This window comes from Sus scrofa, chromosome 8, assembly GCF_054392235.1.
Source record: "Sus scrofa isolate SSC_HxYL_T2T_F1_AM1 chromosome 8, Sscrofa_HxYL_maternal_Yorkshire_Landrace_v2.0, whole genome shotgun sequence".
In the NCBI taxonomy this organism is placed as follows: domain Eukaryota; kingdom Metazoa; phylum Chordata; class Mammalia; order Artiodactyla; family Suidae; genus Sus; species Sus scrofa.
This window is the reverse complement of record NC_139390.1, coordinates 37,627,869-37,653,561: the sequence shown is the minus strand read 5'-3', so window position 1 is coordinate 37,653,561 and position 25,693 is coordinate 37,627,869. Positions and strand designations below refer to the sequence as shown.

Below are 25,693 nucleotides of genomic sequence, written 5' to 3'. Positions count from 1 at the left end.
GTTTTTGTGAGTCACAAATGACATAGTAATAATAATAGCCAACACTTTTATTGCTTATTGTATGCACTACTGATGGGCATTGTATAAATATCATTTAATCCTCACAGTTGCCCCATAATACAGATGCTATTATCCACATTAGAGATGAGGAAACCGATAAACAGAGAAGCTCAGTAACCTGTCAAAGGCCACATAAATATAGGCTAATAAAGGAAGATTAGAATCAGACTGTAGAACCATCATACTGTGTAGGAAAGGTGTTTGCCAAACTTGGAAGCACCATGTAAATTTGATTTGTTGTTATTCAATCACTCACAATTTTAAGATAGCTAATTATATGGGGACTAGATCTAGTTCTTTTAAAATTTCATTTTCATGAAAAATGATTGACAGATGAAACTGTGACAACTGAAATGTTACATCTTACTTAGTTCTCCAGAATGTGAATAATCAATTTGCAATAGAAGATTGGCCCTCAGAGCATTGCATTTGTTGAATGAATGAGTTCCATCAAGTTATGAGCGCTTAGCTACCCTTTCTTTAAACATCTTAGTATCAGGTAGTATGGATGTGTGTGTATGAACAATAGAAAAGAATGCCCTAGTTTTATGTATTATATGTGTAGGATGTGAAAGTTGAAGACTGGCCAGTCACTTCACCGAGAGGCTTGAGGTTGCATTAAAAAATGTTTAAGTCTGGGAGTTCCTGTCATGGCTCAGTGGTTAACAAATCCGTCTAGGAACCATGAGGTTGTGGGTTCGATCTCTGGCCTTGCTCAGTGGGTTAAGGATCCAGCATTGCCATGAGCTGTGGTGTAGGTCACAGACGCAGCTCAGATCCCACATTGCTATGGCTCTGGCGTAGGCCGGCAGCAACAGCTCCGATTGGACCCCTAGCCTGGGAACCTCCATATGCCACAGGTGCAGCCCTAGAAAAGCCAAAAAAAAAAAAAAAAAAAAAAGTTAAGTCTGGAATCTATGTAATTATATAAAGAATATTAAACCCTAAATCTCATGCTCCTCCTGGTGAGAGTAGCTAGCTTTTACTTAACTCGGATAATTTACACAGCATTGTCCTAGGTACTCATATTTTTTTCATGAACTGGTAAGACATTGACTTTCCTGTGTCTTGACTGTATCTATAGAGACTTTTTACAAATGTCATAATTGATTTATTAAGAAAGCATATCTTGGAGTTCCCATCATGTGGCTCAGCAGTAACAAACATAACTAGTATCCAAGAGGATGCAGGTTCAGTCCCTGGCCTTGTTTAGCAGGTTAAGGATCCAGCATTGCCATGAGCTGTGATGTAGGTCACAGACGCAGCTTGGATCTGGCATGGCTATGGCATAGGTTGGCAGCTATACCTCAGATTCGACTCCTAGCCTGGGAGCTTCCATATGCTGCGAGTGCCGCGCCTCCCCCCCTTACCCCCCCCCAAAAAAAGTGAGTCTTACTTTTGTCTCCTTGATTTTCTCATGAGAAACAAATAATGTGTTTGGATTCAGAGCTGTATATAGAGTTAAGAAGCTAGGATCGTCATAGAGAGGCCCCGTCTTTAACTTTCTGTTCCTTCTAAGCCTGTTGTAACCCTCTAAAGGATCTTCCAGGGTACACCATATCCTTTCAAATTGGTTTGTCCCAGAAATCTTTCTAGCAAAATGTTACTTTTTGTGTGGGTTATCTAAAACAGAGAATGACCGGAGTTCCCATCGTGGCATAGTGGTTAACGAATCCGACTAGGAACCATGAGGTTGCAGGTTTGATCCCAGGCCTTGCTCAGTGGGTTAAGGATCCGGCATTGCTGTGAGCTGTAGTATAGGTTGCAGACGCGGCTCGGATCCTGAGTAGCTGTGGCTCTGTCGTAGGCCGGCGGCTGCAGCTCCAATTCGACCCCTAGCCTGGGAACCTCCATATGTTGCGGGAGCGGCCCTAGAAAAGGCAAAAAGCCAAAAAAAAAAATAAAAAAAATAAAAATAAAAATAAGAGTAATAAAAAACAAAACAAAACAGAGAACGACCTTCATTATTCCACTCCACTAATGTAGTCCTGACCTGGGTAGGCTTCATGGTATAGCAAGGAGTAGACACTAAGCCTTCCCAATCCAATTCATCTCTCAGTGAGGACAGGTAACCTGTTTTTAACAGCAGATCAAAACACTGAATGTGTTTTCTTTGAGAAGGTTCAGTTTTTTACTAATCTTGGAGAAGCAGCTCTATTGCTTGATTCCTGACAGATTCATCAAAATATTTTATAGTGAGTGAAGTAGATATACAAAGTTTAAATTCTTTGACAGGATGGTACAGTGGTCAGGAATAGGCTATGGGATCAGCATGACTTGGTTTTAATTTCAACTCTACAACATCCGTGTAACTGTGAATACATTCTCACCCTCACTGAATCTATCTCAACATCTGTAAAATGGGAATAAAGACAGCTTTTTCCTGGCTTGTGGGAAGGTTAAAGTGCTGATATATAAAATACTTAGCAAACGTTCAGCCTAGAATGTACTCCATAAATTTTTATCATTTCGTTATCTTTAATTTGTTTTATTTTACTATAAAACAATAAGTGGAAATAAAATTTAAAATATATTTTTTATTGAGAGAACCTGCACAGATACTAATAGTTTATTTATTTAGGCTTTTACTCACAAAGTAAACATAACCTATCCTCTCTCTGAATCATATATTTTTTCCTTGCCAAAGGCACCAACACCAAAAACAACAGTTGAACATCAGCAGTAGGAAGGCTTTGTCTTAAGCTCTTTGTCTTTGTTGACAGATTTGACCCTCACAACTATAGGATTAACACCATTTCTACTTTACAGATTAGGAGGAGGATTTTTTTTTTTTTTTTTTTTTGGTCTTTTTACCATTTCTTGGGCTGTTCCCGTGGCATATGGAGGTTCCCAGGCTAGGGGTTGAATCGGAGCTGTAGCCACCTGCCTACGCCAGAGCCACAGCAACACGGGATCTGAGCCGCGTATGCGACCTACACCACAGTTCACGTCAACTCCAGATCCTTAACCCCACTGAGCAAGGGCAGGGATCGAACCCGCTACCTCATGGTTCCTAGTCCGGATTCATTAACCAGTGTGCCACACGGGAACTCCCAGATTAGGAGGATATAAGAGGTTAAGCAGTTTCCCCAAGTTCATACAACCTTGTGGGTGGGAGGACCCAAGTGTGGACCAAGGTTCAAGGTAACTTCTGGCTTCTGTTTCTCAGTCTTGAAGTAGCTGCTTTTACTTTGATAGTTTACAGAGTTTGCTCCTGGTTTTGTCAGATACAGCCATTATTTTATTTTATTTTATTTTATTTTATTTTTTTGATAATTGACTCAATTGCTTTAATTCTTAGAAGCATTTCATTTTTTTAGTGATATATATTTTTTATTGTTATTTCCCCAATACAATTTTTTTCTACTGTACAGCATCATGACCCAGTTACACATATATGTATACATTATTTTTTCTCACATTATCATCCTCCATCATAAGTGGCTAGACATAGTTCTCAATGCTACACAGCAGGATCTTATTGCTAATCCATTCCAAAGGCATTTGCAGCAACGTGGATGGAACTAGATACAGCCATCATTTTAAACCCCACTTTCCTCAGAGCTCTGTGCAGAATTCTGGCCTATACGTGCTCACCTGTTCTTTTCCAGCCTTTGTAGTTTGTAAGCACATCCTCTTTTTTAAAAAAACCCCTTTTTTTAAGTTTTATTGAAGTGTAGTTGATTTACAATGCTGTGATAATTTATGCTGTACAACATACTGATTCAGTTATACATATACACACATCCATTCTCTTTCAGATTATTTTCCCACATAGATTATCACGAATATTGGCTAGAAGTCTCTGTGCTATGCAATAGGTCCCCATTGGCCAATCATTCCATGTACCTCAGTGAGCAAACGTCAACCCCAAACCCCCAGTCCATCCAACTGCCCCCCCCTCCGCCCCCGCCTTGGAAACCATGAGTTTTTCAAAGTCTGTGAGTCTGTTTCTGGTCTGAAAATAAGTTCACATCCTCCTTTTTCTCTGCTATGGTGAGGTCTCAGGCTAAAAGAAAACATGCTTAAGGGTAATAGAATATTGCTCTTTTACAGGATAGGAATGGTAACTCGTCCTCTTTTCCTTTCCATTGCTGTACTATCATCCAGAGCAGAGTCCAAGTTAGGAATTAGTCTGGTGCAGGGAGTAGGATGGGTTGGCTCATTATGCCATGGTAAATTCTAGGAAATAGATGGTTAAAAACAATTGTTGCAATATTACCCATCGGTATTAGTGCCCCAGTCTCAGATATACTGACTTTTTCATATGGTACTTCCATCTTGTTCAATAAGAAACCTTGTAGTGAAGACTGTGTTCCATTTAATCTTATTCATTCAGTAAATAACTATTGCGTGTGTACTCTTTGGTATCCAGTGGTTTCTAGTCACAAGACAAAGCCTCTACTCTGATGTGGAAGGGTACTAAGCATAAACAAATAACTGAACAAGGTCTTATCAGGTAGTCCTAATGTTATAATGAATACATAAGAGGACAATGTTATGAAGAGACCCAGGAGCACTTTGAATGGGATGCATGTGGGAACTTTTGCTGTCTCCCGAGAAGGCTGGCTCTTTGAAGCAGGCCTTTTGCTGTGGCTTCCCAGCCCCACGGGGCAATTGAGCTACGATGATTAATATAGGGGAAAGAAGGGAGTTGCTTCCCTTTGATGTTCTTAGTTGACAGCTGTGAATCCTCAATAAATATGAAATGGTGACAAATATTATAATAGGAACAGTGAAGAAAGGCAAAATACTGGAGCATGAATATGAATTATTGAAAATCGAAAGACTGGTATCTAAATTTTAAATACATATTTATGTTGCTTAGATATTTAGTTCTGGTATATTTCTTAAGGAAGGTGTTAACTTTCAAAACTAATAGTCCTTAGTCATGTCCTAATAAGAATAGATTGATTGTGATACTATGATATGAGTCTTTCCTTAAAGAGGCATGTCTGCTGCTTTGGTTTTGCTGAGCCCTTGGACTGCGGCTTGTGTATCAATGCTACACACTATTTATTTGTTTAAGTGTGTGTTTTCTGTCTCCCTTATGAAGACTATAAGCATAAGGGCAGGGACTTTGTTTTGCATCATATCATTTGGTCTGCACCTGGAGCAGTGCCTGACAGAATAAGAGCTCAATAAATATTTGTTGAGGGAGCAGTAAAAAAGACCCCACCTACCTCCATGGATCTCATGAGGCCCTACTCAGTGTGCGAATATATATATATATATTTTTTTTTTTGGATTCTTTTCCATTATATGTTATTACAGGAGATTGAGTGTGCTATACAGTAGGTCTTTGTTTATCTGTTTTATATATAGTAGTGTGTATATATTAATCCCAAACTCCCAATTTATTGCTCGCCACATTTTCCCCTTTGGCAACCATAATTTTTTTTCTATGTCTGTGAGTCTATTTCTATTTTGTACATAAGTTCATTTATATCTTTTTTTTAGATGCCACATAGAAGTGATATTAAACATTTGTCTCTCTCTCTCTCTCTATATATATACATATATACACACATACATATATACACACACATATATATACACACATGTATATACACATACCACATCTTTATCCATTCATCTGTCTGTGGACTTGTAGGTTTAGCTGTATGACTCTTGAGGGAAATTGCTTAACCTTGTTTCCTCAACTGTGAAACAGAGTAATTTACAAGGAGGGCAGATAAACTAATAATGTATCTGAAATGGCAGAGAACAATACCAGGAGTTTTTCTGTAACCAATGAGGACAAAACTGTGCAGATAAAAGTGGCTGCTTGTAACCATAAAAAGCTAGGATTTAAACTCAAGAAATGGGAAAGGAAGATATCATCTGGGAAAAGCAACAAAATTAATGACAGACTGGATGCCAGGAATGAAAAAGGAAACTTGTGAAGAAGGCCAACCCTGCCCTGATTTTCTTCCCCAAACACTGAAAGGGACTGTGTACAGAGAAATCTCCTTTGCAACCCTATCAAATTCTTGGGATCTGAAAGTGAGACAAACAAATATAGACACATCCACAAGGGAGTCCTATAAAGCAAATTCATGAGTTAAAATGAGTCAATTTAGGTAAGTTAGGGTAAACCACCCATACTCTGATAAAATATAGCCTCCTGATGCAATGGGACCCTTATTAGTAGCCCTTCAATTAAATGTGCAATTATACATAGGAAGTCAGAAAGGTTACTGAAGTTTCTCGTTATTAGACGAAAGATAGCAAAGTACTTTAGAAAGTTAATATTTCAAAATTTGTAATTCGAGAGGATTTTTTTTTCCTGTCAAATCATGTTATCCTGTGATATCATCATTATGGTTTGTTTTTGTTTTTTTTGTTTTGTTTTGTTTTTTTGTCTTTTGTCCTTTTAGGGCTGCACCTGTGGCATATGGAGCTTCCCAGGTTAGGAGTCTAATCGGAGCTATAACCGCCAGCCTACACCAGAGCCACAGCAATGCACCAGATCCAAGCTGCGTCTGTGACCTACACCACAGCTCATGGCAACGCCGGATCCTCAACCCACTGAGCGAGGCCAGGGATCGAACTCGAAACCTTTTGGTTCCTAGTCAGATTTGTTTCTGCTGTGCCATGACGGGAACTCCCTGCTCTTTTTAAAAAAAAGATTTTTATTTGATTTTAAGGGATTTTTAAAAGAATCTCTTGATGGAATTGTAAGTCAGGATCAAATACAAATATTTAATAGCTTGCAGTGACTGAAAATGAGATCATTTGTAATTAAAGGATGTTAGAGAATATGCTATAAAAATCATTAACATAAAAACTTGGTCTAGGAGTACCCATCATGGCTCAGCGGAAATGAATCCATTAGGAACCATGAGGTTGAGGGTTCAATCCTTGGCCTTGCTTAGTGGATTAGGGATCTGGCGTTCCTCTGATCTATGGTGTAGATTGCTCGGATTCTGCATTGCTGGGGCTGTGGTGTAGGCTGACAGCTGTAGCTCTGATTTGACCCCTAGCCTGGGAACCTCCATATGCTGAGAGTGTGGCCCTAAAAAGCAAAAAAAAAAACAAAAAACAAAACAAAAACTTGGTCTACAGAAATGTCTAGTAGGTGAATCTGAACTTTAAAAAAAAAACAAAACTACCAACATGCTTTACCAAATATGATTATCATCATTTTAAGATTAATTACTAAAGATCTTTGAGTCTATATTAGTTGAGAAAAGTTAATCAGTTATTCTTAAGTTAATTTTGCATAACAATATGTTCAGGAGTTCCTGTTTTGGCTCAGCAGGTTAAGAACCTGACTAGTATCCATGTGGATGCAGGTTCAATCCCTGGCCTCACTCAGCGGGTTAAGGATCTGGTGTTGCAGCCAGCTGGTCACAGATGTGGCTTAGATCTAGTGTTGCTGTGGCTGTGGCGTAGGCCTCAGCTCAGATTCGAACTCTAAGCTGGGATCTTCCATATGCTGTGGGTGCAGGCCTAAAGAGAAAAAAAATCATATATATATATAAAATCATATAAGTATTTCTAACTCTACCTAATCCTGGAGTTAGATAACACATAATTATCATGATTTCCAAATGAACATAAAATTCTTAAAACAGACTCATCTTTCCTTCCTAATTCCAGTATCTAGAAGTATTAGCAATGTGGTATGAATAGAGAAAGCCCCAGTTTGATCTGAGAACTCTTGATTTAGATTGAGAAAATAAAACAAATCAATAGCTCATCTTCTTTATTTTTCATGTTTAATTTTTTTCTCAAATTGGGGCCTATCTTGTAATCAGTGCATATGCTGAATATTTGTTATTAAATCATGCCTTATTATCAATGCTTTTTTTTGTTTGTTTGTTTGGCTTTTTAGGGCCACACCTGTGGCATATGGAAGTTCCCAGGGTAGGAGTTGAATCAGAGCTATAGCTTCTGGCCTACGCCACAGCCACAGCAACATGGGATCATTGGATCTGAGCCATGTCTGCAATCTACGCCACAGCTCAGGGCATCGCTGGCTCCCTGACCCAATAAGCCAGGCCAGGGATTGAACCCTCATCCTTATGGATACTAGTTGGACTCGTTTCTGCTGCATCACAATGGGAAGTCCAGCAATGCTATTTTAGAATTTAGGAGCTAATAAGAATAAATATTTCCACTTCACCAGAAATAAATTGCATCAGAAACAGGTTTGGGTTTTTGTTTGTTTGTTTGTTTGTTTGTTTGCTTTTTAGGACCAGGGGTGTGGCATATGGAAGTTCCCAGGCTAAGTGTTGAATGGGAGCTATAACTGCCAGCATACACCACAGCTACAGCAATGCAGGATCTGAGCTGCATCTGCGACCTACACCACAGCTCATGGCAATGCCACATCCTTAACCCACTGAGCAAGGCCAGGGATCGAACCGACATCCTCATGGATCCCAGTCGGGTTTGTTTTTTTTTTGTCTTTTTGCTATTTCTTTGGGCCGCTCCCTCGGCATATGGAGGTTCCCAGGCTAGGGGTCAAATCGGAGCTGTAGCCACCGGCCTACGCCAGAGACACAGCAACGCGGGATCCGAGCCGCGTCTGCAACCTACACCACAGCTCATGGCAACGCCGGATCGTTAACCCACTGAGCAAGGCCAGGGATCGAACCCGCAACCTCATGGTTCCTAGTCGGATTCGTTAACCACTGAGCCACGACGGGAACTCCCCCAGTCGGGTTTGTTAACCGCTGAGCCATGAAGGGAACTCCCATTTTTGTTTTTTTTAAATGGCTGTAACATATGAAAGTACCCAGGCTAAGGGTTAAAGTTCAGTAACATGAAATTCAGCCACATCTGGGACATATGTCACAGCTCATGGCAATGCCAGATCCTTAACCCACTGAGTGAGGCCAGGAATTGAACCTGCATCCTCATGGATGCTAGTCAGGTTCTTATCCCACTGAGCCACAATGGGAACTCAGCATCAGAAGCAGTTTTATTCTTCAGATCTGTTCCTAACTTCCCCTCAAGTCCCCCAACTTGAAGTAACTATTTTCTAAAAGAAGACACATTTAAATGAATAATGATGTCTGTATTAACACAATGGTTAATTACATCTGTTGTATTTTTTTAATCCATTCTTATACAGCAACCCTGACTTCTAATTTCTATTAGACTCAGTAGTAAATTCTCAGGGAAGAAAAACAAACATCTCACCCTCTTTTCTCTACCCTCTGGAAAGTCAAGTTAGAAGGAACAGCAACAATAAATGAGTCCATTTCCCAACGTATTCTTCCCTTTCCCTGGAGAGAAATGACTCTGCAGGGTGCACAGCCTGTAGCTGGCTTATGAAAACTCATTTGTTCCTCATGAGAATGTGCAAAAATACAAAACTAGAATTACGTACTTCAGAGACATTGGAACATTCTGGGGGAAATAAAGCATATTTGACATGCATGTTGAGGCAGAAGGGATGACAGGAAATTTACGCAATTGAATATAAAAGGCTTGAAATCAAGAGTCTTAAAGAGAAATTCTCTTTAATATTTGTTGGCTATTAGCTAATTCTCAGCTAAGTTTGTGGAACTTTTCTGCCCAGATTCAATCATTCTATGTCACATGCAGTTATGATTATCTTTGTGGTAATTTTGCTCTATCCTCTAGTAAGAGTTACTAGTATAACTACCCTGTTTTTAATCCCTCCTGCCAATCCAGACCTTATTTATCTTTCTACCAGTAAATTGTTCTTCCTCTTCATTAAATTTGCCCTCATCAGTCACCCTACATTAAATTCTTGCTTCTTTGAACTCCTTCGGCATTTGCCCTGTTATTGACAGCTGTGGTTTAGTAGGAAGATTAATCTAAGAAATGGAGGACCTCTGTCCAGTCGCATGTCTGTTACTGACTGTGTGTCCTTCTGCAAATCATTTTTTGTCTGTTTGCCTAACGACCTGGTTGTCTGTTCTGTCCGTCCATCCATCATCTTATACCTACACACCCAGGAGAGCCTTAATTGCTGCCTTTATAATGAGTGATTATAATCCCAGTAAGAGTGCCTTGGAAAACTTTAGAAAACCACTGTATAAAAACAATACATTATTATTTTTGTCCATATCATTTATTTTGAGACTTACTTTAAGGTTGCATTTTTTTATCATTTTCTCTTTTCCCAAGAGAATTTGCTTTTGCAGAGGGAAAGTTGCCTCTTTCTCTTCCTCTCTTTCGTGCAACTCATACTGCCATGAGCATAGGTATATATTGCCAAAATAGTATTTTCCTCATTAACTTGTATTTTTCAAATGATCTCTCAATATTCAGTGTTTTCTTTGCATAGGGGGGTTAAACAGGGCTTTTGGTCATCTTATCACTTCAAATATGGTATAATCATCAAGTGTATAAACTCCAAAGGTGATGACCCCTAAGAAAATAACATAGGGAGATATGTCATGGCTCAACAGTAACAAACCCGACTAGTATCCATGAGGATGTGGGTTGGATCCCTGGCCTCAACTCAGTGGATTAAGGATCTGGCATTGCCGTGAGCTGTGGTGTAGATAGCAGACACGGCTTGGATCCTGCATTGCTGTTGCTGTGGTGTAGGCCTGCAGCTGGAGCCCTGATTCAACTCCTAGCCTGGGAACTTCCTTATGCGGCGGGTGTGGCCCTAAAAAAAAATAATAATAATAATAGAATGTATACTGAATTGTAACCTGTGGGGAATTATCTATGAATATAAGTAGAGACTTTGTGATATTAATTATATGCTTTTAGCCTCTTTCTTTCATGGGCCACTAGGAATTATCTTCTTTAAGAAATGTTTTTATTTTTTTAATTTTTTTTTTTTGCACTTTAAACAATTTCTTTATTTTTAAAATTTTTGGGGAGTTCCTGTTGTGACTCAGTGGAAATGAACCTGACTAGTATCCATTAGAGTGCAGGTTCGACCCCTGGCCCTGCTCAGTGGGTTAAATTATCCAGTGTTGCTGTGGGCTATGGTGTAGGTTGCAGATGCAGCTTGGATCCTGAGATGGTGTGGCTGTGGTGTAGGCTGCAGCTGTAGCTCTGATTTGACCCCTGGCCTGGGAACGTACATATACCACAGGTGCGGCCCTAAAAAGAAAAAAAAATTATTACAGTTGATTGAGAAGAGTGTTTTAAACATCCTAATCCCCTTTGCAGTAGCCTAAGGTGATTGCAAATGGAAGTTATTCAGAAAACATAGGTTTGAAGACCTGGAATTTTAATAGAATAGCTGTGCGTTCCTGGGCGGATGTCTTAGCCTTTCTGAAATTGAGTTTTTTCATGTTCGATATAGATATGATATCACTTTACTGAGTTGTGAAAATGAAATAATCGTGGATGAGGAGATCTGAGTATCTGTTTCAGTGCCTGGCACAAACTTGATTTGCAATAAATGTTTTCTTGAGACTGTGTCTTTTGTGAATGATTTCATATTTTTGTTGGAGAAAAATGTACTCTCAGCTCTTATAAGCAAGCTCTTTGGCCTGTAGTACAACACAGACAATTGTGTCATAAAGTCCTCTGTATTGGGAGTTCCCGCTGTTGCTCAGCGGAAATAAATCTGACTAGTATCCATGAGGACGCAGGTTCGATCCCTGGCTGCGTTCAGTGGGTTAAGGATCTGGCTTTACTGTGAGCTGTGGTATAGGTCGAAGACATGACTCAGATCTGGTGTTGCTATGCCTATGGTGTAGGCTGGTAGCTACAGCTCCGATTAGACCCCTAGCCTGGGAACCTCTATATGCTGTGGGTGGGGCCCTAAAAAAAAAAAAAAAAAAAGAAATCCACTGTCTGTACCTTCTCCCTGCCTGTGATGCTCGCCCACACTGAATGCATTTTAACTTCCCTCCTGAAAGACTTGAGCATCATATTTGGAAAATTACCCGGAACTCCCCACCTTGGCACTCAAGTGAGTTAACACATATGCCTGTCTGTTTGTATTCCGTCTACATTTTCATTTGGATTTTTCTTCTCTGATTCTTTTATTTCCCATTTTGCATTTTAAGTGTGATGAGGTCCAGAAAAGCATCATGCCCTTAATTTTTTGGCCCACCATGCACATTTATGGCCTGAGGGAGAGTATAGGTCTTGGAGGTGGTAGTGCTCTGGAGAGCCAGCATGGAAGGAAGTGGGGGTGAAGTCCTTGAGCTGACCTTGAATTCTCAACAAGGACAGGGTTGGAAACCCTTGAATAATCATGTATTTTTTAAAAAAACAGGATCATGGTATACAAATTGTTTTGTGATTTGCAATGTTTATTTATTATAAGCTTTGTTCTATGTGATCGATATTCTTCTACAGCATCTTGTGTAAGGCTGAGCATTCTGTTGTTTGTTCCATGATATTTTAAAACAGTTTCATTTGTTGAATGTTTAGCCAATTGCTATTATTTTAAACTTATCAGCTATACAGAGATGAAGATCCCTGTAGCTAAATCCATGTGAACGACCATGATTATTTCCTGAGAGAAATTTTTAGAAATATTACATTTCTAGGAGTTCCTGTTGTGGCTCAGTGGTTAACGAATCCGACTAGGAACCATGAGATTGCGGGTTGGATTCCTGGCCTCACTCAGTGGGTGAAGGATCTGGTGTTGCCGTGAGCTGTGGTGTAGGTCACAGATGTGGCTCGGATCCCGTGTTGCTGTGGCTCTGGTGTAGGCCAGTGGCTACAGCTCCGATTCGACCCCTAGCCTGGGAACCTCCATATGAAGCAGGAGCGGCCCAAGAAAAGGCAAAAAGTCAAAAAAAAATTACATTTCTAAATGGATATGAATATTTAGAAATCTATATCCATTTAGGATATGCACATTCTAAAGGATATGCATATTTAAAATATTTTTGGATATGTATGACCCTGCCCAGCTATGATCCAGAACAGTGATTGTCCACTGGCTAGATGTGAGAGTATATTTTCCATACATTTGTCCAGTAGCCCTTTGTGAATATTAGCACCTTGATTTAATAATCTCTCTCTCTCTCACACATACACACACACGCACACTGTTTTGCTTTTTAAAAATTAAAAAAAAATTTTATATAGTTTTTAAAGGTTACACTCCAATTACAGTTATTACAAAATTATTGGCTCTATTCCTTGTTTTGTAGCCCATCTTATATCCAGTAGTTTGTACTTCCCACCCCCTCATGCTTATATCTCTCCCTCCCCCACGAGTAACCACTAATTTGTTCTCTGTGTCTGTGACTCTGCTTCTTTTTTGTTATAGTCACTAGTCTGTTGTATTTTTTGGATTCCACATATTGTGATATATAGTATTTGTCTTTCTCTTGACTTATTTCACTTAGCATAATACCCTCCAAGTCCATTCATGTTGCTGCACATGGCAAAAAATTTCATTCTTTTTATGACTGAGTAATATTCCATTGTGTATATATATATAGCACATCTTCCTTATCCAGTCATCTGTTGGACACTTAGGTTGCTTCCATATCTTGGCAATTGTAAATAACACTGCTTTGTATGTGTGTGTCTGATTATAATCATCTGTAATATATTTTATCATGAACATGTTAGTCTGTCATATCAAACGAGTTTGTAAACACATCATTCTGATATGTCAATGTAATCACCTTGGCTTCTCAGGTGCCTGCGTGAACATCACCCACAGCCAGTGTCAGATGCTGCCCTACAACACCACGCTGATACCTCTCTTCCCACTTGTCAAAAGCATGGAAATAGAGAAGTTCCTCAAGTTCTTCACGTATCTCCATCGCCTCGGCTGCTATCAACATATCTTGCTTTTTGGCTGCAGTCTTGCCTTTCCCAAGTGCGTCGGTGATGGTGATGACAGGTATTTTGCAACTAAAACATACAGTGATAACGGTCAGTGGTAGCAGCAATGTCACAGGGACAAAATTATCCCACACTATCCCCTTTTGCTTTCTTTGCTGTTAAAGGAGAAAAAAAAAAATCCCACACCAGTCTTAGCCAGCTGTAATTCTTTTATTATTATTATTATTATTATTACTATTATTTTGTCTTTTTAGAGCCATACCCGCAGCATATGGAAGTTCCCAGGCTAGGGGTTCAGTCGGAGCTGCAGCTGCTGGCCTACCCCACAGCCACAGCAATGCCAGATCTGAGTCACATCTTAGATCTACACCACAGCTCAGTGCAACACCAGATCCTTAACCCACTGAGCAAGGCCAGGGATTGAACCCATGTCCTCATAGATACTACTTGGGTTCATTACCACTGTGCCACCATGGGAACTCCAGTTGTAATTCTTTAAATGTAGACAGTTTTGGAAAACCTAGAATAATTTTATTTGTGGGGAGAAATTATTCAGGATGTTAGATGGAGGCCATTAGCTGGGACACTTAATAGATGTTTTGGTGGAGGTCTGGCATAAGACAGCACTCTCAAAGGGCAGGTGAAGAGTTTATTCAAGACACAATTTGTGGAGGTGTGGGCAGGGCCAAGAGAACAAGTGATGAGAGCCACCGTGGTCTCAGGAGAGGGGGACGCAGTTCCACCACTCAAGACCTGAAGGGCAGCCAGCCACGTGCTATGATCCAAGACAGAGACACACAGCCACTGGCAGCCTTTTAGTCCTGCAGGGAGAAAGAGAAAGGAATAAACACGCTGACCTCACTCTCCTCCCACTCACCCCTCTGCTAGGGCCTCCCACCAATGGAACTCAGCCAGGACCAGTGGGCAAAGGGTAAGCAATTGATATGAGTGCGAATGGATGAGATCCCAAATCTCATCCCAGTATCATCTGCTCAGAAGCCCTGAGTCGCCTCATCTAAATTGGGCGTGGATGGAGTTCCTGTTATGGTGCAGTGGAAACGAATCCAACTAGGAACCAAGAGGTTGTGGGTTTGATCCCTGTCCTCGCTCAGTGGGTTAAGGATCTGGCGTTGCCATGAGCTGTGGCGTAGGTAGCAAATGTGATTGGGATCCTCTGTTGCTGTGACTGTGGCTAGGCCAGCAGCTGTAGCTACAATTGGCCCTCTAGCCTGGGAACCTCCATTTGCTGTGGGTGCGGCCCTGAAAAGCAAAAAAATAAAAAATCAAATAAATAGGGTGTGGGGGAGACGCTGACTAGTTCCTATCGTCAACGCTGGAGCACAGAGTGGAGAGAGGGGGTGAATGAAGGGTGGCTACAGAGCAGAAAATAGCCTGTCTAACCCAATGTCAAATAGGATTAGAAAAAATTTTCTTTTGGGGGGCAATGGGGGAGATAATGTGAGTGAATGTGCTTGTATATGCGTCTTGTAAGCTCATTTTGTTTTTAAAATATTGAGATACAATTGACATATAGCATTATATTTGTTCCAGGTATACAACCTAAAAATTCAGTGTATGCTGTGACATGATCACCACAATGATTCTAGTTAATGTTTATCACCACACATAGTTACAGTTGTTTTTCTTATGAGAACTTTAAAATCTCCTCTCTAAGCCCCTTTCAATTATGCAGTATGGTATTATTAACTATAGTCACTATACTGTATGATATGTCCCCCTGACATTTATTTTATACCTAGATGTTTGTACCTTTTGACCACCTTCCCCTCTTATTGAAATAATATTATTTTAATATTAGGTTGAAATACCATCTCAGTAGAATATAATGTTGAAATTGTGTAAGTTCAATATTATTATTATTATTTTGTCTTTATAGGGCCACACCCAAGGCATATGGAGGTTCCCAGGCTAGGGGTCTCATTGGAGCTACAGCTGCTGGCCTACACCACAGCCACAGCAATGCGGGATCCTTCACCCACTGAGCGAGGCCAGGGATCGAACCTGCAACCTCACGGTTTCTGGTCGGATTTGTTTCTGCTGTGCCACGATGGGAACTCCTCAATATTATGTTATATTGAAATAGTTTTAGAGTAAATAACTGAAAAGTATATTGAGTATTTGAAATACTAAGTATACATTTAAAAACATTTCAAAGCATGTGTTTAGTATATAATCATACATAACATCGATTAGTTTCTGAATTAAAATGTTAGTTTTCAGAGCAGTAATGAATTGCATTTCTAAGTGCAAAGAGGTTCCATGTTATCTGTACGAAGTTAACGCTGAAAATGTGCTTTGAACAGAACAAAGGCATTTATTATTTTGACTGGAAAAAGCCCAGATTGCCATAAAATAAAAACTGAGTAGAAGAAAAACAATAGATTCTGAGTTGTAGAAGTGAGTAAAGCACTATTAACAGACACAGCGTTCAGGAAAGTGTTGCCCCTGAAGCATCATTGACAGAGGGCCCTTTCAAGGTAAAGAGAGGACCTTTGTAAGGTCTTTCCCATGAGTCAAACTCTGAGATGGTCCTAGAGAGGCCCTTTATGTTCCTAGAATGGTGGCATAATAACCATTTAGTTATCTTCATTTTCTAGGGCTTCTGTAACAAATTAACCACAAGACAGGTGGCTTAAATAGAAAGTTATTCTCTTACGATTCCAGATGCTAGAGGTCCCAAGTCTGGCGGGGTTGCGCTCCCCCTGAGGGTTCCCAGGAGGGAGAGAGCTCCTTTCCTTTCTTTGCAAGCTTCCAGTGGTTGTCAATATTCCTTGACGTGTGGCCACGTCACTCCCGTCTCTGCCTCCATCTTCATGTTCCCTTCTCCTGTGTGTGTCTGTGTCTGCTCTTGTGAGGACACTTGGCACAGGATTTAGAGCCCACCCAAGAGGGCTCATGTTGATCTCATCTTAAGGTCTTTAACTTAGTTATATCCATAAAGACCTTCTTTTCCAAATAAGGTCTCATTCACAGACAGGTTCCCAAGGTTCGGACATGGATAGATCTTTTGTGGGCCAGCATTCAACTCACTACAGTGGCTGAGAATAAGGTCTCTGGGGCCACATGCCTCAGCCCACTCATCTGCAAAATCGAGATAATAGTTGTGGGTTGCAAAGTTCACGTGAGGATTGAATGATAGAGAGAGTGTGGAACAGTGCCTGGCTTTTATGAAGAACTCAATGCATGTCAGTTCCACAAGAGCTGTCAAGGGATTGAGAAGGAGAGGCAGTGCTGATGACATTGAGAACACAGAGTATTTCTAACATCTGCTATATATTGAAGGATTGCAAAAAAAATGTATACTAAATATTGAAGGATTGCAAAACATATTTAGGATACTATGTGGGCTAAAAGAAAATCAGGTAGGGGTTCCTTGGTGGCTCAGTGGGTTAAGGATCTGGCGTTGTTACTGCTGTGGTTGTGGGTTTGGTCCCTGGCTTGGGAACTTCAGTATGCCACACCAAAACACTCAAAAAAACCAAAACAAAATGAAAGAAAGAAGGGGGGGGGGGCACAGGGAGAAAGAGAGAATGAGAGGAAGGAAGAAGATTTAGGTAGACTACTGAAGGCTGCTGGAATTGGATTCCATTTCTCCAACATTTCAAACAATTTCACTTACACCTCCTTGCTTTAATTTCTCTATGGACTTGTATATGCATATATAAGACATTGAAAAAGAGTGCATTCAGCCTCCAAGAGACTCTTTAAGTCATTTTGATCATGCTTCTTACTATAATTCAATCTTTATTCTCAAGGAAAATCAGTTGTAAAATTCTAGTTAAGCTGCTCATAGTCTTCAGGGCACCTTTAGGTAAAATTTGTTTTTCTCCTGACCTGGTTCATCCTGAGAAATGCTCTCCTATGAGACTTTTCTATTTTCTATTATAATGGGTAATAATTTATAGTCAATTTTCAGGTATCCTTTGGGGACTTATCCTACTTATTTCATTTATTATTATATTTTATAATTTTACTTTTAGGCCAGTGCCTCCTGCTGTCATTTAGTGTGTGCATGAGATCTGCAAGCTGAATTTAATGTAGCAAAATAAGTTCTGAAATGTAAAATGTATTGTAGAAAATAATTCTGAAGTCAAACATTTTTCTTATGTTTTACATTTTGGATCATCCATTTCACTAATAATATTCCCTACCAATCAAATAATGGAGAATTGCTTAAATTCCAGCCCAGAGAAAATAGCTACTTAATAACAATTAGAAATTAATTTCGAAAGATCTAGTGGGATGTAAATATAGTATAGTTTTTAGCTCATTCTTTTGAAATCTCAGATCTCAACTATACTATATAGCAATGAGCTTTAACTGTTTAAACAGTTTCATTAATGGTTTCATGTATTAAAAAATAAATATGTGTATCATGGACTATAACATAGGATCATTAAAATGGAGTATAATTTATATGGATTCAGTGAAATATATCTTAAATATAGAGATTTAGCTGATAATTTAGGTAGCCTTAAAAAATATGTGGATTAGAAGGAATAGCTTAAAAATACCAGCAAGGAGGTAGAAAAATGAGCAGTTCCTAGGCCAGGAGAGTAACAGGTGTTTCTGGATGACTTTAATACACTTAAAGCCTCTATGATTGGAGGAGGAAGCGGGTTTTGTGCCCCATGGTATTGATAAGTAACTATCACTCTTTCCCACTGGGCTGAAAGAATAGGCCTGTAACCTCCTCAAAGCTGAAGGGGGTTTAGCTGGCCTGGACGGTCCAGCCTTGGCCTTGCTTCTGGAAGATACCCAGGAGATCCAGCTGATTGTCATCACGCCACTCACATCTTCTAATACTTTGCTGAGAAACTGTGCTCATGAATTAAATTCTTAACATTAAAAATTGGGTATGTTTGCTATCGATTTTTTCCTCTGGAGTGTTGATTTGCCACTCAGTCCTTAGCAGATATTCTTGACATCTGTGGAAGTGAAATACAAGTTCTTAATCTAGTGCTTGCTTCGGCAGCACATGTACCACATAGGAATGATACAGCCAAGATTAGCATGGCCCCTGTGCAAGGATGACAGGCACATTTGTGAAGTGTTCCATATTTTTTGATGTTTGATTAAGATAACTCAGATAAAGCATTCAGCACGATACCCAGATCAACATGTTCCGATCAAGGTTTAGCTAATACATCTGTGTAGGGGTCAGTATTTTTCATGCTAGACCTAATTGAACTCATCCAAAAAAATATGAGATAGATCAGGTCCTGTTATCCACATTTTAGTCAAAAATAATCTGAAAAAAATTCTTTATCTAGCTGAGTGACTAGAGATGAAAGATTGTATCTCAAACGTGGAAACTATAGGACAGTGTTCTGTCATGTACTTAATCCCTAAAGGATTGAGGAAGGGGTCAAGTCCTCCAATGTACTTCTTCAAAAGCACTATTCTTTTCCCCAAATCGCTATGTTCACTGGCGATTAGACAGTTTAATCTGGCAAATACAGAGAATGCACTTGTAGGTTTGGGGGCAGGTGAAATCTGATTCAAACCATAGCTCTGCTAATTGCCAGTTATCAGACCTGGGGCACTTATTTAGCCCTCCTGACCTTCAGTTTCCTCATCGGTTTCATGAAGATGATAATATCCACTTCATAGTGTTTGTTTGTATTGAACAGAATGATTTACATAAATGGCTCATACATGCTCTATACTCTCTAGCACATGGCAACCTCTCTATACATAGTGTTATTAAATATAAATAGTACTTTTATTGATATGGGGGTCAAAGAAGACATGTGAGTTTCTGAGAAAGTATAAACTATATCATATCTTTCAGAGATACAAGATTAATGTTACCCCTTGTGGTACAGTGGGTTGAAGATCTGGTTTTGCTTCAGCTGCAGCAAGGATTTCATGTCTGACCCAGGAACCTCCATTGCCGCAAGGGTGGCTGGGAGAAAAAAAAAAAAAAAAAAAAAGAGGGAGAGAGAGAGAGAAATACAAGACTTGCATGTTTTTCTCATTCTTTTCATCTACTAATCCATTTTCTACTTATCTGCCAAAGTAATGATTTAAAAACACAATTAGCACTGTTGTATGTTATATATGAAAGTTATTGAGAGTAAATCCCAACAGTTCTCATCATAAGGAAAAAATATTTTTTCTGTCTTTAATTTTGTATCTCTATGAGATGATAGATAATCACTAGCCCTACTGTGGTAATCCTCATACCGTATACCCTAAACTTATACAGTCCTATATGGCAATTATATCTAAATAAAACTAGAAGAGGAAAAAATAAAAGCATAAAATAGATGATGTTACTCCCTTGTCTCTACTCTTTCAAGGATGTTCCATTAGAATTAGATTATGAGCTGAACACCTTGCCATGGCTTTTTTTTTTTTCTCACTTTTTTTTTAGGGCCATATGTGGGGTGGCATATGGAAGTTCCCAGGCTAGGGGTTAATTGGAGCTGCAGCTACTGCCCTACGCCACAGCCACAGCAATGCCAGATCTGAGCCACATCTGCAACGTACACCACAGCTCATGGCAACACCAGATCCCTAACCCACTGAGCAAGGCCAGGGATCAAACCTGCATCCTCGTGGATACTAGCTGGGCTCATTACTACTGAGCCACAACGGGAACTCCCCTTGCCATGGCTTTTGAAGCCTTCCTTGGCTCGCTGGGGTCATCAATCCTGCCACAGCTGCACTGAACTTTCTCAAAAATGACGACCTTTCCCAGCTTCCTTGATACATGCTCTTCTCTTTGCCTGAATGGATTTATCCCCTTGAACTATGCCCTCTGCTCAAGACATCTCCACAGAGAAATCTTCTCTGATCATCCTCCGTAGTTCTGTTATCTTTCTCTGCAGCATAGCTATGTCCCTTTTTGCTTGTCTGTCTTGATAAACTCCACAATGGCAGAGGACCCATTGACTTTGTACATTGTTGTATGTTTAATGTTTAGAGTGTACTCAACACATAGTAGGTGCTCAGTAAACATTTGTTGGACAGAAGGGATCAGTAAGTAAACTCACTTCCATTAGTGAGCTCTTCTGAATGTCTAGGTAAATGTGAGTTCAAAATGTGTTGATAGTAGTTGTGTGTTGCTTTGTACAATTGATACGCTCCTGAAAATTCATGCATAAATCAAATTCTGTATGTGTATTAAATGAATTACAGTTTTAAATTGAGTTGGATGATATTCCCAGAGATGGTTTTGCTTCCTTCTGAGGGAATTTCAGTTGGCAGAACAGCCAGCTAAAATAAACTTGCTCAGAGTTGAAGGGTTCATGGTAGAAAAGAGAATTTTTGACTCTAGGTATTAATATCTGGCCCCCATCAGCCTTCTTTATACATTGAATTCTGTGTTGTGCTTCTGAAATCGAGATTGGAATTCTGCTATGTTGCTGCCTTCTAGTTGCTTCGGGTTCATATTTTAAGCTTTTGTTTTTGCTAAAATCCTGGTAGGTAAAAAAACGTTCTAGGCCTATATTTCAGCCACTAGAGAGCAAGAAAACAATGTTAACAGAAACAGTCGATATTGAAAATTTCCTTTTGGGAAGGCACAGTTTGTCCACTTCGTATAAATGCCCTAGGCTTGCTTTTCACAGCAGCAGAGTTCCCTAGAAAAATGAGCCTATACTCTAGTTCCCTTTATTTGAAGTTACAATAAAATTTCCCTACCACTTCAAATACACAGATGACAGGGTTTTGCTGCTTCAATCCCATCAAGTTACTAAAGACAGCCAGACTACTGAGATGGCGCCAAAGTTGATATAGGAATAATTTTTCAAAAATATTTGCTGTATCAGAATTTCAAAGCCTTTTCCCCTCTATCCGATTTTTACTGAAAATTTCCGTTACTGCACACCATTATATTACACCATTTTTGAGTTGAATTTTACTGATAATCTTAGTAAGAAAGCAACAAATTTGTCTACTTATAATGTAATTTTATTTTTATTTTTTAAAAATGATTTTTATTTTTTCCATTATAGTTGGCTTAGTGTTCTGCCAATTTTCTACTGTACATCAAAGTGACCCAGTCACAGATACATATTCTTTTTCTCATACTGTCCTCCATCAAGCTCCATCATAAGTGACTAGATATAGTTTCCAGTGCTATACAGCAGGATCTCATTGCTTATCCATTCCAAAGGCAATAGTTTGCCTCTATTAATCTCAGCTTCCCAGTCCACCCCTCTCCCTTCCCCTCCCCCTTGGCAACCACAACTCTATTCTCCAAGTCCATGAGTTTGTTTTCTGTAGAAAAATTCATTTGTGCCATATATTAGATTCCAGATATAAGTGCTATCATATGGTTTTTGTCTTTCTCTTTCTGACTTACTTCACTTAGTATGAAAGTCTCTAGTTCCATCCATGTTGCTGCAGATGGCATTATTTTGTTCTTTTTTACAGCTGAGTAGTATTCCATTGTGTATATGTACCACATCTTCTTAATCCAGTCATCTCTCAATGGACATTTAGGTTGTTTCTATGTCTTGGCTATTGTGAATAGTGCTGCAATGAACATGCAGGTGCATGTGTCTCTTTCAAGGAAAGTTTTGTTTAGATACATGCCCAAGAGTGGGATTACTGTGTCATATGGTAGTTCTATACTTAGTTTTCTGAGGTACCCCCATACTGTTTTCCATAGTGGTTGTACCAATTTACATTCCCACCAACAGTGTGGAAGGGTTCCCTTTTCTCCATACCCTCTGCAGCATTTGTTACACGTGGACTTGTTAATGATGGCCATTCTGACTGGTGTGAGGTGGTATCTCATAGTAGTTTTGATTTGCATCTTTCTAATAATCAATGATGTTGAGCATTTTTTCATGTGTTTGTTGGCCATCTGTATAACTTCTTTGGAGAAATGTCTATTCAAGTCTTTTGCCCATTTTTCAATTGGGTTGTTGGTTTTTTTGCTGTTGAGTTGTATAAGTTGTTTGTATGTTTAGAAATCACGCCATTGTCAGTTGCATCATTTGAAACTCTTTTCTCCCATTCTGTAAGTTGTCTTTTTGGTTTTTTTTTATGGTTTTCTTTGCTGTGAAAAAGCTTGTCCATTTGATTAGGTCCCGTTTGTTTATTTTTGCTTTAATTTGTGTTGCCTTGGGAGACTGACCTAAGAAAACATTTGTAAGGTTGATGTCAGAGAATGTTTTGCTTATGTTCTCTTCTAGGAGTTTGATGGTGTCTTGTCAAGTCTTTAAGCCATTTTGAGTTTATTTTTGTGCATGGTGTGAGGATGTGTTACAGTTTCATTGATTTACATGCCACTGTCCAATTTCCCAGTGTCACTGCTGAAAAGACTGTCTTTTCCCCATTTTATATTCTTGCCTCCTTTGTTGAAGATTAATTGACCATAGGTGTTTGGGTTTATTTCTTGGTTCTCTGTTCTGTTTCATCGGTCTCTACTTGTGTTTTGGTACCAGTACCACACTGTCTTGATTACTGTGGCTTTGTAGTGTTTCCTGAAGTCTGGGAGAATTATGGCTTCTGCTTGGCTTTTGTTCATAGGGATTGCTTTGGCAGTTCTGGGTCTTTTATGGCTCCATATAAATTTTTGGATTGTTTGTTGTAGTTCTGTGAAAATGTCATGGGTAATTTGATATAGATTGCACTGAATCTGTAGATTGCTTTGGGTAGTATGGCCATTTTTACGATATTAATTCTTCCAACCCAGAAGCATGGAATATCTTTCCATTTCTTTGAATCCTCTTTAATTTCGTTGATTAATATTTTATAGTTCTCAGCATATAAGTCTTTTACCTCTTTGGTCAGGTTTATTCCTGGGTATTTAATTTTTGGAGGTGCACTTTAAAAAGTACTGTATTTTTATATTCCTTTTCTAATATTTAATTGTTAATATATAGAGATGCAACTGATTTCTGAATGTTAATCTTGTATCCTGCTGCTTTGCTGAATTTGTTGATCAGTTCAAGTAGTTTTCATGTGGAGTCCTTAGGGTTTTCTATATATCATGTCATCTGCATAGAGTAACAATTTTACCTCTTCTCTTCTACCTTTTCTTTTGTTTGTCTGACTGCTGTGGCTAGAACTTCCAATATTATGTTGAATAAAAGTGGTAAGAGTGGGCATCCTTGTCTTGTTTCAGCTTTTAATGGGAAGGCTTTCAGCTTTTCTCCATTGAGTATTATATTGGCTGTGGGTTTGTCATAAATGGCTTTTATTATGTTAAGGTATGTTCCCTCTATATCCCCTTTAGTAGGAGTTTTTATCATGAATGGATATTTGCTTACAATGTAATTTTAGAAGGCTTACTGTATTTATATTTTGGCCAAGACATGCAGTGGCTTGATGTGGGATCTTAGTTCCCAGACCAGGGATTGAACCTGGACCACAGTAATAAAAGCACCAAATCCTAACCACTAGACCACCAGGGAACTCCCAAGACTCACTGTATTTTTTTTTTTAATGGCTGTACCCTTGGCATATGGAAATTGCTAGGCCAGGGATCAAATCTGAGTCACAATAGGCCACAGTTGGGGCAATGCCGGCCCTTTTTAACCCACTGTACCAAGTTGGGGATTGAACCTGCCCCTCCACAGTGACCCCAGCTGCTGCAGTCAGATTCTTAACCCACTGCACCACAGGGGGAACTCCAGCTTACTATATTCTTAAAGATGTTATTTTATAAGAGAGCATGTGACACTCCTATTTAAATGCAACCTTGAAATAATCTTAAAAGCCAGTTGTAAAATATGACTTATGACAGTTTTTAGAGAATTCATAAATTATATAAAATAAGCATTAACATTATAAATAGCATTATTAGAAAGTTGAAATTATATAAAATAAGCATTAGTATTATAAATAGCATAATTAGAAAGTTGAAATTTTCTAAGTAGAGAATAATTGCATACTGCTAATTTATTTATTAAAGATTTTATCTATGTCCCAAGAACTCTAATTGGGTCACACTTAGGAATAAATGGAAATACTACAGAGTTGAAATTTTTCATAATTATCTTTTTAAAAGTTTTATATAGGTCAGCAGTCAAAGAAAAAAAGATAGGCCTTGTGTTTTATCAACTAAATATTCAGAAAGTCATTTAGGTACCAGAAGGGCCACGTGGTTTACGGTGTTGGACCTAAGATCCAATGGACTTATATCCTTGTGGGTTTGAACCCCACTTCTGGAGTTCCCATCATGGCTCAGCAGAAACGAACTCTTCTAAAATCCATAAGGGGGAGTTCCCGTTGTGGTGCAGTGGTTAACGAATTCGACTAGGAACCACGAGGTTGCGGGTTCAATCCCTGGCCTTGCTCAGTGGTTTAAGGATCCAGCATTGCTATGAGCTGTGGTATAGGTTACAGACGCACCTTGGATCCCGTGTTGCTGTGGCTGTGGTGTAGGCCGGCAGCTGCAGCTCTGATTCAACCTCTAGACTGGGAACTTACATATGTCGCCTGTGTGGCCCTTTAAAAAAGGAAAGGAGTTCCCGTCGTGGGTCAGTGGTTGGCAAATCCGACTAGGAACCATGAGGTTGTGGGTTCGATCCCTGGCCTTGCTCAGTGGGTTAAGGTTCTGGTGTTGCCATGAGCTGTGGTGTAGGTTGCAGATGAGGCTCAGATCCCACGTTGCTCCGATTAGACCCCTAGCCTGGGAACTTCCATATGCTGCGGGAACAGCCCAAGAAATAGCAAAAAAGACAACAACAACAACAAAAAAAAAAAAAAAAGGAAAGAAAGAAAGTCATTGCCTTCCCTGATTTTATCTGTGAACTTGAAAACAGGAGTCTTTTTAGCTGCACCTATACTGACTACCATATCACAGTTCCCTTATCAACCTCAGGCAACAAGGGTGATCTATGCTTTTTGACATTATACATAAAATATCACATGATAAATAAAGTTCCATTTTGTGTGCCAGAATGACTCCAAGTGTGGGTAAGACACAATCGGGTAA

The 25,693-nt window shown here is 39.4% G+C and overlaps 1 protein-coding gene, 1 long non-coding RNA gene and 1 other non-coding gene across 18 annotated transcripts in view; 2 read left to right on the top strand and 1 right to left on the bottom strand.

Annotated features, from left to right (window-relative positions):
• CORIN (corin, serine peptidase) overlaps positions 1–25,693 on the top strand; it is a 297,345-nt gene that overhangs the window by 79,091 nt on the left and 192,561 nt on the right. For all 16 annotated transcript variants that reach the window (XR_014812391.1, XR_014812392.1, XR_014812389.1 and 13 more), the window contains one exon: positions 13,621–13,828. Coding sequence is in view for 11 of the 16 variants with exons in the window: in XM_084971974.1 (XP_084828100.1) it covers positions 13,621–13,828 (208 nt within the window). In the remaining 5 variants the exon portion in view is untranslated. The remainder of the gene's footprint in view (positions 1–13,620; positions 13,829–25,693) is intronic.
• Positions 13,962–16,882, bottom strand: LOC146400423 (uncharacterized). Its single transcript, XR_014812410.1, has 2 exons — positions 16,448–16,882; positions 13,962–14,591 (listed from the first exon to the last, which is right to left on the bottom strand). It is a non-coding gene; the product is annotated as an uncharacterized LOC146400423 (long non-coding RNA).
• LOC146400422 (U6 spliceosomal RNA) lies at positions 18,751–18,856 on the top strand. The gene has a single exon (XR_014813909.1). It is a non-coding gene; the product is annotated as a U6 spliceosomal RNA (small nuclear RNA).